The 13,428-nt window shown below is 43.6% G+C and overlaps 1 protein-coding gene across 1 annotated transcript in view; it reads left to right on the top strand.

Annotated features, from left to right (window-relative positions):
* Positions 1-13,428, top strand: part of FARSB (phenylalanyl-tRNA synthetase subunit beta) — a 70,498-nt gene that overhangs the window by 33,214 nt on the left and 23,856 nt on the right. The window contains exon 16 of the mRNA XM_039236840.1: positions 12,706-12,861. Within this exon, the coding sequence (XP_039092771.1) occupies positions 12,706-12,861 (156 nt within the window). The remainder of the gene's footprint in view (positions 1-12,705; positions 12,862-13,428) is intronic.

The raw sequence follows: 13,428 nt of genomic DNA, 5'->3' as shown, positions 1-13,428 counted from the left end.
TGTCTGACTGTGACTCAAGTCATGATCTCATGGTTTGTGGGTTCGAGCCCTGCATCGGGCTCTGTGCTGACAGCTCAGAGCCTGGAGCCTGCTTTGGATTCTGTGTCTCCCGTCTCTCTCTGCCCCTCCCCTGCTTACAGTCTGTCTCTGTCTCTGTCTCCTCCCTCCCTCCCTCTCTCTCTCTCTCTCTCTCTCTCTCTCTCTGTCTCAAAGAGATATAAACATTTAAAAAAAAAAAACATTTAAAAAAAAGCAGCTCAACTTGAAAAGTACTATGGAACATTTCCTTATGTTCTTTGATTTACGTGCATGTCATTTTAAGGTACTTGATATCTTGTCATTCTAGTTCGCAGTGGCTCTTCACCATCACTCTTGTACCAGTTATGATACATGTTTTACCAGGTTTTGTCTTGAGTGTAGGCTGGGCTTGTAGGTCCACCATTTGTAACTCAGAGGTTCTTTAATAAGCCTGTATTTAGTTAGTACTTAAACCTGATTGCCAAGGATGTGAGTCCTACTCAGACTTCTGTCTTCCAACTTAGATCTGTTTGGAGCTGCATAGGAGATGATTTCTTGGTGAGCAGTGCCATCAAATGACCGAACTGCTGGCAATATTTCTCTGGTTCCCTGGGTTTAACTATTCAAATCCTGTGTTATATTCAGAAGTCTTACTCCAGACTGCAGAATTCAGTGTTTTCTTTTGAATCTGTTGACAACAGCAAAGGCCTTTTTCTCAGTTTCTCCTGAAGAGGATCATATGGCATGATTCTGACTGCCCAAAGTAGTGAAGAGCGATTGTCTGTGAACCAGCCTGTCTTCAGAAATGGATGCTAGAGAGGCATGTACACATTGACTGTATGTGGACCTTTTGTGGCACACTTTTGAGCCAAAGCTGGATGCCATCCACTCCCCAGTGTACAGCCTAGTCTTCAGTTAACAGCATCGCTTTGCATTTGTATGCTACTTTATACATTTCAAAATCTTTTCCAACATTCGTCTTCTCTTTTGATTGTTAATCCATCTCTTTGAGGCAGATGGGACCAAAAAACATTGTCCATGCTTAATATATAGGGAAATTGAGACAGGAAAATATTAATTTGCCCAAGGCTGGATACATTTTGGACCTAGAGCTAGGGCCAGAATTTGGTTTCTGTGCATATATCCTTAGAGAATAAAAGTTTTTTTTCATATGAGTCTATGTAGAATTTTCTTTGGGGGGTAGGTCAATTTTCTTTGGTGGTAGAAATCAGACACCATTTTCAATGCCGGCTGTAAGTAGTTCTCCGGATTCTTGTGCCTCAGATCCTCCTCTGGTACAGATAACTGAGGACTTGTTATGATTTCACCATCAGGTTTTTCTGTTAATTTTGACTCCTTTCCTTCCATTTTAGCTCTTTGAATTGTATGTTTTGATCCTTGGTGATCCAAACATATTTATAAATGCGTATAGGATTAGGTCAATTATAGTGCGTTCCCTCAAAAGTTTTACTATTTCAGCCGTTTGCCTCTTCCCCCATGGCAGGGGCTCCCTCAGGCCTCAGGGGTGGGCGCGCTTGTAAGCCAGCGGCTCGGCTCAGGGTCTGGAGGGTGAGGGGCCAGCCGAGGTCCCCACGCCTGCCACAAGGACATTTTCCCTGGAAGCACAGAGCACTCGACTGTGTTGCAGTCCTTGGGAGGGATGTCTTTGCTGATTTTTCCTTCATGAGTTCTTGGGAAGGTCCAGACACAGACTCCACCCCGCAGGCGAGGACCCTGCCTGGGGAGAACGCCGCCTGTTGAGAGTGAGCGAGCTGAGTACGAGGGCGGTGGGCCATCGTTTAACAAATCACCCTGGTGATAACCCCAGAAACCCAGTCTGTATGCATTTGTGCTACACTTTGTGTCATCAGAAAGAGTCGTTCTCATCGCTGCACAGACCTTTTATTCCTGTTTTCACTTGTGATTAGTCTGCTGTTTTCCCCAGGGAGCCATCTTCCTCTGCTAAGACTTTCGCCTGTTACCTCGCACCATTATGGTTGATTGTCTTCAGCTTTTTGTGTTGGTGGGGTTTGGGAAATGAGTGGGGGCAGGTGTGCTCAATAAGTTTACTCTGAACACACCTACATTTGCTCTGGAGCAGGTCTTCTGAGGTAGACTTGGAGTTTTTATCCCATCAAGTAGTTTTTCTGACGGAGTATTCTGCGTATGTGCAGGTGGGCCCCCTACTTCTCAGCGGGGTACACAGAGGACCCTCTGGCAGAGACAGCACAGCTCCATGGATTCAAGATCATACAGCCAGTGTTTTTGGGTTTGAGTCCTGGTTCTGCCACTTATGAGCTGCTTGACCGTAGACAGTTATTCAGTCTCCCTGTGCCTGTCTTCTCATCTGTAGCGATGGGGGTAACAATAGCACTTACTGGATTTTTGTAAGGATTACATGAATTTGCATCTTGAAAAGTTCTGGCCACGTGATAAGCACCGTTTGGTGTCTGCTCTTTCTTTTGGGGCATGAGCAATCCCTGAGGCCAGATACCTAGTGTCCTGGTCTGGAGTAATTGTCTATGAGAATGACTTGTAACCCTTCAGCCATTAAAGAGTTAATGTCACCCTCTAAGGGGGCTCATTTTTGTCCTAACTTTTGATTTAATTGGGTTTTCGTCTGTTGTGAACTACCTTTTTTTAGGGCATCAAAAACCAAAATGTACTGATGGGTGGGGGGGAGGGTATTTACTTAAAAACAGGAATGGTGTTTTCTTTTCAGTAATTCATCAGCCACTTCTCCTCAATGAAGTGAGCACATACATTTTTACTGCCTTTCAAGCCAGTAAGGATTTTTTCTGCTGGAGTTAGGCGTTTCCTCCTAAATATTCACACTGTTTTGAAGAAGAAAAATGTAGACTATCAAGAGAAGTTTCCCAGTAATGTAAAAACTTTCCCAGAGTTTCATTGGGTGGGAGATGGGGGGCTGTACCCAAAGTACTGGTTCAGAAGAGGGTAGGGATATACAGCAAAAGTGAGCTAGACCGTCTCATTCATTGCACTGGTGGAAGAGTCTTTGAGCTCTTTTCTTTGCCAGGGTCTGTTTGGAATATGAGAGAAAGAGCTGCTAGTCATGAGGGAGACGGACTGGTTTTTATAGGTACTGCTCCAGGGACCCTCACAGCATAGACCAGGATTGAGAGTCACCACGGACTTGTTTTGTAACATTAAGGGAAACCCCTACTCCCAGCCTCAGGTTTGTGTAGGCAGGTATCTCTTCCACGATGGAAATGAAGATGGTGGAAATAAGAAATCTGTGCTGGATTATGATATGCCTCCCACAGATAGTACTTGCCCTGCGTTCCTGTACGTATGGTACTCTTACAGTCCTGTGAGAGTAAACGAAAGGCTGCTAGCCCCTGTTTTCATGCTTGACCTCACTGGACAGTCTCTTCTGCTTGTGTGGACTTACTGTCTACCATCTGTGTTGTATGGCTGTCAGGCTAGCTGCCTGTTTAGCAACCAAGTCAGACACACTTTACAAATACTACAACTTCCACTCGGAGTCCAACACATCCTGGTTCTTTAAGGCTGAGCAGCCACTGCATTTACTGAACTGTAGGGCCAAACTGTAGGCCACAAAATTTTTAAAAATTAGTCATAACTCAAGCAGCTGAGCAGATTTATCCCTTTTGGGCAGAATGGCATGTGTCTTTGGAATGAAGTTCAATGCAGACTCTGCCGTGGGGTAAATTTTCAGCTGTATAATGGAAGCCAGTGGAAGCAGCCCTGAAGCTCTCGAAATCAGGCTGCTGTGAGTTATTGATTTCAGTTGTTCATACTTTCATTCGATATAAACTAAACTATAAACAAAGTAGATTTATTGTTTTTAATTTAATTTTTTATTAGAGTGAGAGAGAGGAGGCAGGGGAGAGAGGCAGTGAGAGAGAATCTCTAGTAGGCCCTGTGCTCAGCACAGAGCCTGATGAGGAGCTCAATCCTACGACCCTGGCGTCATGACCTGAGCTGAATTGAAAGTTGGATGCTCGACCAACAGCCACCCAGCTGCCCCAATAGTAAATTACAGGAGCCAGGGACCTGCTTGTGAATTCACTTGAGCTAGTCTTCACGCTCCAAAAAAGCAATTGGATTTTGCAAAGCCCAACATTCAGGCTTTTTATTAAAAGCAGATTGAGTTCTGCCGTCACCATTTATTTCACAGTGGTCACTGGGGCTGCCACGGTGCCTAGAAGCTTGCTGAAATGCAGCAGAAAACACATCTCTGTGTTGAGTCTAAGTTTAAAAGAAACCACACCTTCAGAAAGATGTCTGGTTAGGCTTCGTAAAGGGTCTCAGGTGGCTTAGATTGAGCATGATGCTGTCCTACCTGCAGAGCATCCTGATGATCACACGGCTATGTGCTGGGGTTAGAATGACCACTCCAAGACTTTGGGGTTTGAATATTATTGTGGATGGAGCAGGTTATAGGCCCTTGAGCACTGGGGGGCCTCCAGTGACTGCACTAGCCTGAGCAAGCAGGCGTGCTTACTCTAAGCCTTCGCTTCGGGCTCAGGCCATTCCTGCTTCCTCCAAAGACTGGTGACAGGCCGTGTTGTATTCCCACCCTGCCCAAGTGTTCAAGTGGTGTCTGAAATTTCACATTCTTCCCGTAGCTTTTCTAAATCAGAATGGTCTCCTTCTTACCCTGATTTGTTTAGATGTGGAGATCCGGAATCTCTTTGAACGTTAATCACGATATAGAAGATTCCTCTTCCTCTTTCCTCCTTGGGTCACCGAGGCTGCATAGAATAGAACTAATTCACTGTTATGTGATTTGATGTGTTCTTACAGCTTCCTCAGCCATTCATGGGTCTGTCTTTACTGTAACCTATGGAACACAGGCCCAGGTTTGTATAGTTTTTCCTGTAACTCTTTGCTTGATAAAGAGCTCAATAAAGGCATTTTTATTATGAGCTTGTGAAATACTTGAGCTCTTGAGACATTGTCCATTAATTCTGCAGCCATCAAATAATGGAAGATTATCTAGTATCCACATGTGGAATGCAGTTTTCTGAAGAAAGCTTATGTCATCAGTCTGGATTAATTTAATTTTACTACTTCAGGTTTTTGGCATGTAGAATTTCCAATTAATAATTCAAAAAGTATGAGTGTAAGGAATGTTGACAGTGACAGTATTTGAAGTAGCATCATTTTCCTATATGATGGTATCCTAACTGTAAATAACATCATTTTTAATACAGAAAGTTATTTTAGTGTGTTTGGGTCCACATAGCTAAAATCTGCAAATGTGAGTATAATATGCTCTGTCATGCATTGCATATTGTGTTTTTTTAATAGGTAAAAATCTATTCCAGGTTTATGTTAAGTAGAAGGCAACCCACAAGTTATAACTTTTTCCTTCATGCATTGAAAAGGTCATAGATTTCTTTTTTTCCTCCTCACATTTATTTTTTTGGATTTCAGCATTATCTAAAAAAAAATTGTACTTTGGTGTGTTGATATAGAGGTTTTAAGGAAATTGCTCTTAAGTTTTCTGTTTCTAAAATTTGTAGTATCTTTAAGAACTTTCACAAATATATATTAAGAGCAATTTAATTTTCATATTTAATAAACAAAACACATATCCAACTTTTCTCTAGTCCTGCTGTTACAGTTTCATATATATATGTGTGTATGTGTGTATACTCTTACTGTATATTTTCCATGTGTATGCAAGCACGTATCTTACATTTCTCTGTAGAGCCATAGATAAATACTTTCTAATGTTTAAAAAATGGAATTATGCTTTACCTGTCCTGTACTTTTTCCTATGAACACATTCTGTCCATCTCATTCTTTTTAACGCCTATATAATATCCCATTGTATGTCTGCAATATAGTTTATTCAGACTTAGGGTGACGTTTCAGTTGCTACCAGGTGTTCACTAATATGTATGTTGTAGTGAGTGCCCTTGTACCCTTATACAGATATGTATTTGTACAGATAGAATTGGTCAGTCCGTAGGTATGCACATTAAGTTTTTGCTGTCTTTTTTTTTTAAATGCAAGATCGGCTTTTATCTATTTATTTTTAATTTTTTGTTTTTAAAATGTTTATTCATTTTTGAGAGACAGAGTACAAGCAGAGGTGGAGCAGAGAGAGAGGGAGACACAGAATCGGAAGCAGGCCTGATGCGGGGCTCGAACTCATGAATTGTAAGATCATGACCTGAGCCAAAGTCGGCCGCTTAACCGACTGAGATACCCAGATTCCCCATGATCAGTTTTTAAAAACTGCTTTCCTGGCAACAGTTTGCAAGTGGGGGCAGTAATAGCATGGAGGAGAGAGATAGCTAGGAATAAATCTAACACACAGAAGATCTCTCTGGAGAAAAAGAGAAAACTTTTGAGAGACTTTTTGAAAGATTTCTGCCTGGTAAACCAGAGGAGCAAACACACAGAGGCCTCAACTCTCTGCACGATCCCAACACAAACACACAGGCTTCTGGGGAGAGCTGTGTAAGCTGATTCGGAGATTCACTTGGAAATGCAAAGAAGCAACTTAGAGGTTTTCTCTGCATATTTTTGTGGTTAGGAGCCCCCAGACAGATTTCATGAGCAGCAGCGGACTGCACTGCAACCCACAATTCAAAAGCCACAGAGCTTGTCCATCACCTGCCCACTCTACCCTCCCTTCCCCTGGCACACACGCTCCAGAGCTTTTGTATGAACACGTACCCGGGGCCGAACGGACGTCCTGGAGCAGGAGTCCTAAGATTTCAGCCGTCTTCTGAAGGAGAGAGTACTGTCCTTTCCCCATGTTATAGAGAAGAGAGGCTCCAAAAAAAGAACAGGACTAACTCAAGATTCCACGGAACTAAAATTAGAGTTAGGAATGCAACCCAGACCTTCGAAATTCCATGCCTGGCTGAGGAAGCCATCTGCACAGGGTCTGAAGGTTCTTACAGAATCCTCGAGATCAAAGGAGCAGTGGAGTTTGGCCAGACGCATTGGCCCTTAACCCTGCTCTCTGAACCCAAGGGAAAGCTCAAAGCAAACCCAGCATTCCAGGGTCCCAACACACTCCTGGACCAACCAGGTGGGACTTACCAAGTAACTGAGAGTTGTGGCGGGTCCCCTTCAGTGCCAGCAGGGCACCCTGTGGAGCCAGAGTGGATGATGGCTCGGTCACGTTCATTCTGTGTCCCAGGCGCTATCCCAGGCTCTGGGGATGCTCAGGTGAATCCACAAAACCCCAGCTTTCCTGAAGCTGATCGGGGGAGGGGATGGGTACTAATATAGGAGGTAATGTGAGGTGATGTGATGGGGTGGGCAGTGCCCCAAAGGCAGATCAGCAGAACTGAGCAGGGCGGGACACTAGTGTGGACACCTACAGCCTGGCTGAGAAAGGGACAGAGTTGAGACATGGACGGGGAGCCTGTCACATAAAAAGAAGAGTGACACACCCAAAGAAATCACAAGGGAAAAGGCCCTGTGGTGGAAACTGCTTGTGGCTGAATTTTTAAAATCCTGTTAAGGTTCATATACCCTTTGTCAACCTCACTAGCAGAAAGACCTGTCAGTGGTTTGTGCAGAAGAGATGTGGGTGCGAGAGAAGAATGTCCCTGTCACTGGCAGAATCCGTCCCCCTAGCATCAGTCTAGGGTGCACTAGAAGGAGCCACTTTCCTAATGAAAACACAGGTGGGAAAACTGAGGCTCCTGAGGAACCTACTCGGCAGTCACTCTGCTTCCAGGCGACTGGCCTCCGAGAAGCGGGCCCCCTCCACCAACCCCAATCACTTTTCTCCCACGAGTCCACACAAAGTTCAGTTACTGCGAGGGGCGTCACGGCTTGCTAAGCCCTGTGCTATACTCAGAGGACACCTTCAGAAGTAGGTGGGATAAGGGTCATGATCCCCGGGACCGGGAAGTTACCAGAGCGTCAGAAAGATGAAACAATCACCCTGGACAGAACCTGGCCTGGGCCCTTCTTCAGACTCCCGCCTGGCCCCCAGGTCCCCCTCTCCGCCCAGTCCTGGCCCTGAGCTCCCCAGCTCTCCCCCCCACCCCAGGTCCTTGAGCTCCAAGCTCTCCTCAACCCCCCCACCCCCCAAGGCCCTAGCCCCCAAACCCAGGCCCTGGGCCCCAAGCTCCCCAGCCCTTCGCCTGAAGAGCTCCCCAGTTTCAGAATTCCCTGGTTCCCCGAATCCCCTGGCTCCCGACTCCCCAGTCTCTGGCCCTGGTAGCAGCAGGCGCAGTGCAAGTTTTTGCTGACTTAAATTCTCTTGCAAAAAGGATTTTTTTATAAACGTGCAGCCCTAACACCAGTGTGTAAATGTCCCTATTTTCCTACATTTTTACGTTTTAAAGGTGTATGTCTTCACGTGATTCTTGTAGCTTTTGTGAATCATTGAATGTTGCATTGAAATGCTTCTGGAGATATGCCAAATTTGCCACATTAACTACAGTCTCTTGGGTACCAATGTTAAAGAAATTTATTGGGTGGGATGGGTTAAAAATGAAGGTGCTTCATTTTATTTTCTGTCTTGGCCAGACCGTTAACGTCAGTGCTCAGTGACGGCCTCTGGGGTCAGTAGGCTTTCTGCTAGCATCTGTATTTGGGCCTTTACGTGAATCTGAGAATAGAGATGGGATTGTAGTCTTGAAGACTCTGCGCTTTTTCAGTCTGTCCATGTATAATCTAACACCCGTAATTTCCTTCTTAGCTTTTGTGCTGCGGTGAGAGAGGTTCTATACCGAGCAGGAGCCTGTTTGAATACTTCGAGTTGTAGTAGTTCTTTACTGGGAGACATCATGTACCACTTTTCCCCCTCCTCTTTTAAAAAATCATTTGGCCTGTTCTTTCAGCTTCTAGAATTGTAGCCAGTCATCCCCTCCTTCGGGTGGTTTAGATCAGCCTCTCCAGGCAGTACTTTGAAGTCTGCGAAATACATTGGTAATTTAGGCTGACATACTTGGCAGGCCCATTTAAAAAGCAGAATTGTTTGATGGCATGACACAAGAGGTCTGTTAATGGAGTTAGAAAGAACCGAGGCATTTCCAACAAACCCTTGTTTTGGCATCAAATTTAAATAGTTCTTATTTTGTGGCATGTAGTCAGGGAACTTCCTGTGACATAATAGGGTCGCTCGGTGCAAAATACTAGGAGATGGGAATTTTACTATACCTAGCAGTTTCTCCAAGGAGGAATGGGTGGAACTGAATATGTGGTTATTTCCTCCTTTAATTCACTTTGGCTACAGTAGAGGGAATATCTTAGCAAGATGCGAGGAAGCAAGTCCAGAGGGAGTGGTGGCACTGGGCAGATGTAGAAGAAATGGCCAGTCAGTGGTGGGAGTTGGAGGGACCATCTAAATAGTTTAATTCGTACAATGGGTTTAGTATAAGGCCCTAAAACTCCATGGCTTTTCTTAAAAATATTGCAAAATTGAATTTAAAAATACATAGCTCATTAGCGTGTGTATGTGTACGTGTGTTATGTAAACATCTTGAAACCTACCTTGAACAGAATATAATTTTAAGGCCTATATTTTCTATTGTAAGTTCATCATTCTGATCACCAAAGTCATTTGCTTTTTCTAAATTTGAAAGCATTTAAACCACATGTCTCTCCTCTTATCAGAAAAGTTAAGTTTTATGTAGCTTGGAGATGAGGAAAGAAGTATTCAAAGGCACAGAGGTTACCAAAATGAAGCTTCCAGTTTATGTTGCTAAGCTCTCTGAATGCTGGCGTTACTGCTGGGCTCCTCTCTCCCAGCAAAAGTGGAACAACAAAGTAGTTTGAATACATGTCTGTGTGTTAAAGTGGAAGCATGTGACAAATGGGTACCACATGGCAGAGATGCCCAGGAGCAAGTCAGTAATATGAAAGGGATAATTTAGTTCTGTTTCATTGCATTTTTTTCCCTTCAGGGAGCATGCGGGTATACGTGTGCGTGTGTGTGTTCCTACGGAGAAATCAAGCCCCTCATTTTCGTTTATGCATGTGGTTGGTTTAGTGAGGTTTTATGTCTGCCTGGTTTTAATATTAATTTTTATTCTTACACCTTCAATTATAGCTTTTAGATACCAGATTTCTTTATTCTCGCAAATGGAAATGATAGAGGACGACAGCAACGCAGAGCCCCCTTTCCTGCGGCAGCTGGCTCCTGGGCTGCCTTAGAACGAGGCATACTGTCTGGGCCTGGCCCTGGTTAGCTGTGTGTGTGGGTGTGGGTGTGTGTGGGTGTGGGTGTGCGCGCGCGCTCATGTGTATGTGTACCCACATTTCCTTTCTGGGTTTATTCACTTACTCAGAAATTAATTGTTGAGAGGTTAGTCTGTGCAGGCCCTGTGCTGGCTTTGACCTTCTCCCTCCAGGGATTCATAAACTGGAGTGCCTTGAACCTAGTGGGCAGTAAGCAGTGTTACATGGCAGGAACAGTTATTTCTTCACTGTGTTCAGTCAGAAGTGTAACTTCAAGTGCGCTTTCCGTGAGTTACAATATTGTTGATGGCTTGAAACTTCAGTTGAAGGACTTCTAACAAATAACACTTGAGAATACTAAAGCGTGTCATATCAAAACCATCTCAAGAATGTGCATCTTTGACTCTATTAAGCTTGTATGTTATTTGTTTTCATCTAAGTGCTTCAGAGATTGAGAAATCTCCTCCAAATCCTTTAGACACTTAGAGATTTGAAGTCTTTCGTAGAAAGAGCATGTGTTTTAGAGCCAGACCATCCCAGTCAAGTCCTGGTTTTATAGCTTATTAGCTGTGTAGTTAATTGCAATTAGCTCCCGCCAGTTTGCTTGACATTGGGTAAAATCTTTCTGAGCCTTTGTTTTTCCGTCTTATTTTTCCTATCCTGTTTTGTGGGGGTAATAAAATCCAGTTTACATGATTGTCTTGAAAATTAAATAAGATTATAGAAGAATGATAGGTACTAAATACCTGGCACATAGTAATCAGTTGTGAGTTTTCCTTTTCACCCCTTTTATGTTCTCACTTTTATATTACTTTAGTCGTATAGTGTCTTAAAATACCCATGTTTTATTTGGATATCTGGAAGGTAGAAGACATTTTATATTTTGTCAGTTGTGGCTATGGGAATAAGTCTGTGGAAGAGCTTTTACTCACTCCATGAGAATATAAAGTAGATTATTTCCAGTTTCCCCCAGATAGACATTGTTTTGTTTTTTCTCTGTTCCTAATTTGAATAATAAAACGAAGTCAACATTCTTGATTGTGTTAGAGCAGCCGTCCCCTTCACAATTAAAGGGCCACAAGTATATGTTTATCTGTTCAAGTTAAATGCTCACTGTTGAATTTGAGTTTACCTTCGTATGCCAGGCACTTTTTTTTTTTTAATGTTTTATTTATTTCTAGGGGAGAGAGAGAGAGAGACAGCGTGAGCAGGGGAGGGTCAGAGAGAGAGGGAGTCACAGACGGAAACAGGCTCCAGGCTCTGAGCTGGCAGTCAGCACAGAGCCCGACGCGGAGCTCGAACCCACGAACCGCGAGATCATGACCTAAGCGAAAGTCGGATGCTGAACTGACTAAGCCACCCAGGTGCCCCACCAGGCACTTTTTTAAAAAGGGATTTTAATAAAGTTTGAAATCTTTGTGACCATGACTACAAGACACAAAGACTGCTCTGTTGCCACCAGAACCTTCCATGTTTTGCCTTCGTAGTCACATTTCCCCACATCTAAGTTCAGGCAACTTCTGTCAGTTCTCAGTGGCTGTAGTTTTGCCTTTTCCAGAATGCCCTATAAATGGACTTGTGTGTAGACCTTGAGACTGGCTTCTTTCATTCGGTAGAATGCCCTTTGAGATTCATCTAGGCGGTCACATCCGTTAATGGTTCGTTCCTTTTCATTGCTGAGTAATATTCCACTCTGGGCAAACCTCACTTTATCTACTCACCGTCAGGGTTCATCTGGATTGCTGCAAGTCTTTCTTAAAATACTACATTTTGGAAGTTCTGATTTTCAAAGTAGAATCATACATGCGATCAGGGAACAATTGGAAAGCAGATGAAATTTGGAAAACACGATCTCTGCCCAAATGGAACCTTTGTTGACATTTTGGTATATTTCTCTTCCTTCTTTTTCCTGTGTGGAAAGTTTTTTTGGCTTATATTTTCATCAGTGTCATTCTTCTTTTCTCTTCCTATATTGCTTTTTTTTTCATACACATATGAAATGTGTATGTAGCATACAGTTTAAAAAGATTATAAACCATCCAAACTAAGAATATTGCCGGTATCTCGGGTGTCTTGTAAGGCTCTTCCACATCTTATCACTTCTCTTTACTTAGAACAACTACTGTTCTAACTTTTGTGGTAGTTAATCCTGTCTTCACTTCGTAGTTTTCCAACCTGTGTATATGCTTTAAAAAAAAATTTTTTTTAAGTTTATTTATTCTGACAGGGAGGGAGAGCACAAATTGGGGAGGGGCGGCGAGAGAGAAAGTGCAGAGCCTGATGTGGGGCTTGAACTCACAAACCGTGAGATCATGACCTGAGCTGAAATCAAGAGTCGGACGCTCGACTGAGCCACCCAGGCACCCCTGTATATGCTTTAAACAATATGATTTTGACTCTTTGAACTTAATGGTCTGCCCTCCCCCACCTCCCAACTCCCCAATTTACTCTAAGTATTTGCTTTAGCTCTAAGTTTCATAAAGATGCTTTCTAGCCCCACAGCAGTTGACCTTATGGCTAATTCTTTTATTTTTTCAGACGTAGGTGCGAGAAACTACAGGCACCTCTGTGCTGTTTATTACAATAAGAATCCTGGGTTTGAGATAATCCATGGACTGCTGGACAGGATTATGCAGCTCCTTAATGTACCTCCTGGTGAGAAGAAGGGGGGATATGTGATCAAGGCCTCAGAAGGTAAGACTGAGTTAGTGATAATGTAATGAAGAGTCCAGGTCCTAATTTTTGATTGGTTTGATTGGAGTGGGGAGGTGGGAAATAGAGGTTCATTTCAAGTAATTGTTAGTATTTTCTAGAAAACCTTCCTTTTCCCTCCAGCATCTTAGGAAAATGCTTGTAGAGCTCCTTTAGTAAAGTACTTTGGTTCCAGTTGAGTGTGGTAGCCCCTGGTTATAGGCACCGGCAAGCCACCAGCACCCTGGTGGCACTTCTGAACTCAGTAGTCCAAACTGGAGGCTGAGAGAGCCTAAACTGAGGATTCACACTCAAAAGCCACCTGTCTGAATGTTTAAAGGCAAAAGAAAACCCTGAAAAGTTGTCCTGAGAGGCTTCCTGTTAATTGGGAAGAATGCGACCCTCCTGTAGAAAAGCCTGTGTGCGGTGAAGTCGGTTGGAGAGTTTCAGTTTGGCAGACAGAACCCAGTACCCCTGTGCAGGCGGTGCTGAAGGAGGCTTTGCGTTTCGTTTCCTTGTAGTTGGACTCTGTGTTTATCTTGTTAGACTAGAGTTCCGGAAACAACTTGG

This window comes from Hyaena hyaena, unplaced genomic scaffold (assembly GCF_003009895.1).
Source record: "Hyaena hyaena isolate Hyena2069 unplaced genomic scaffold, ASM300989v1 scaffold_117, whole genome shotgun sequence".
Classification (NCBI taxonomy): domain Eukaryota; kingdom Metazoa; phylum Chordata; class Mammalia; order Carnivora; family Hyaenidae; genus Hyaena; species Hyaena hyaena.
This window is presented reverse-complemented; position numbering and strand designations above follow the sequence as displayed.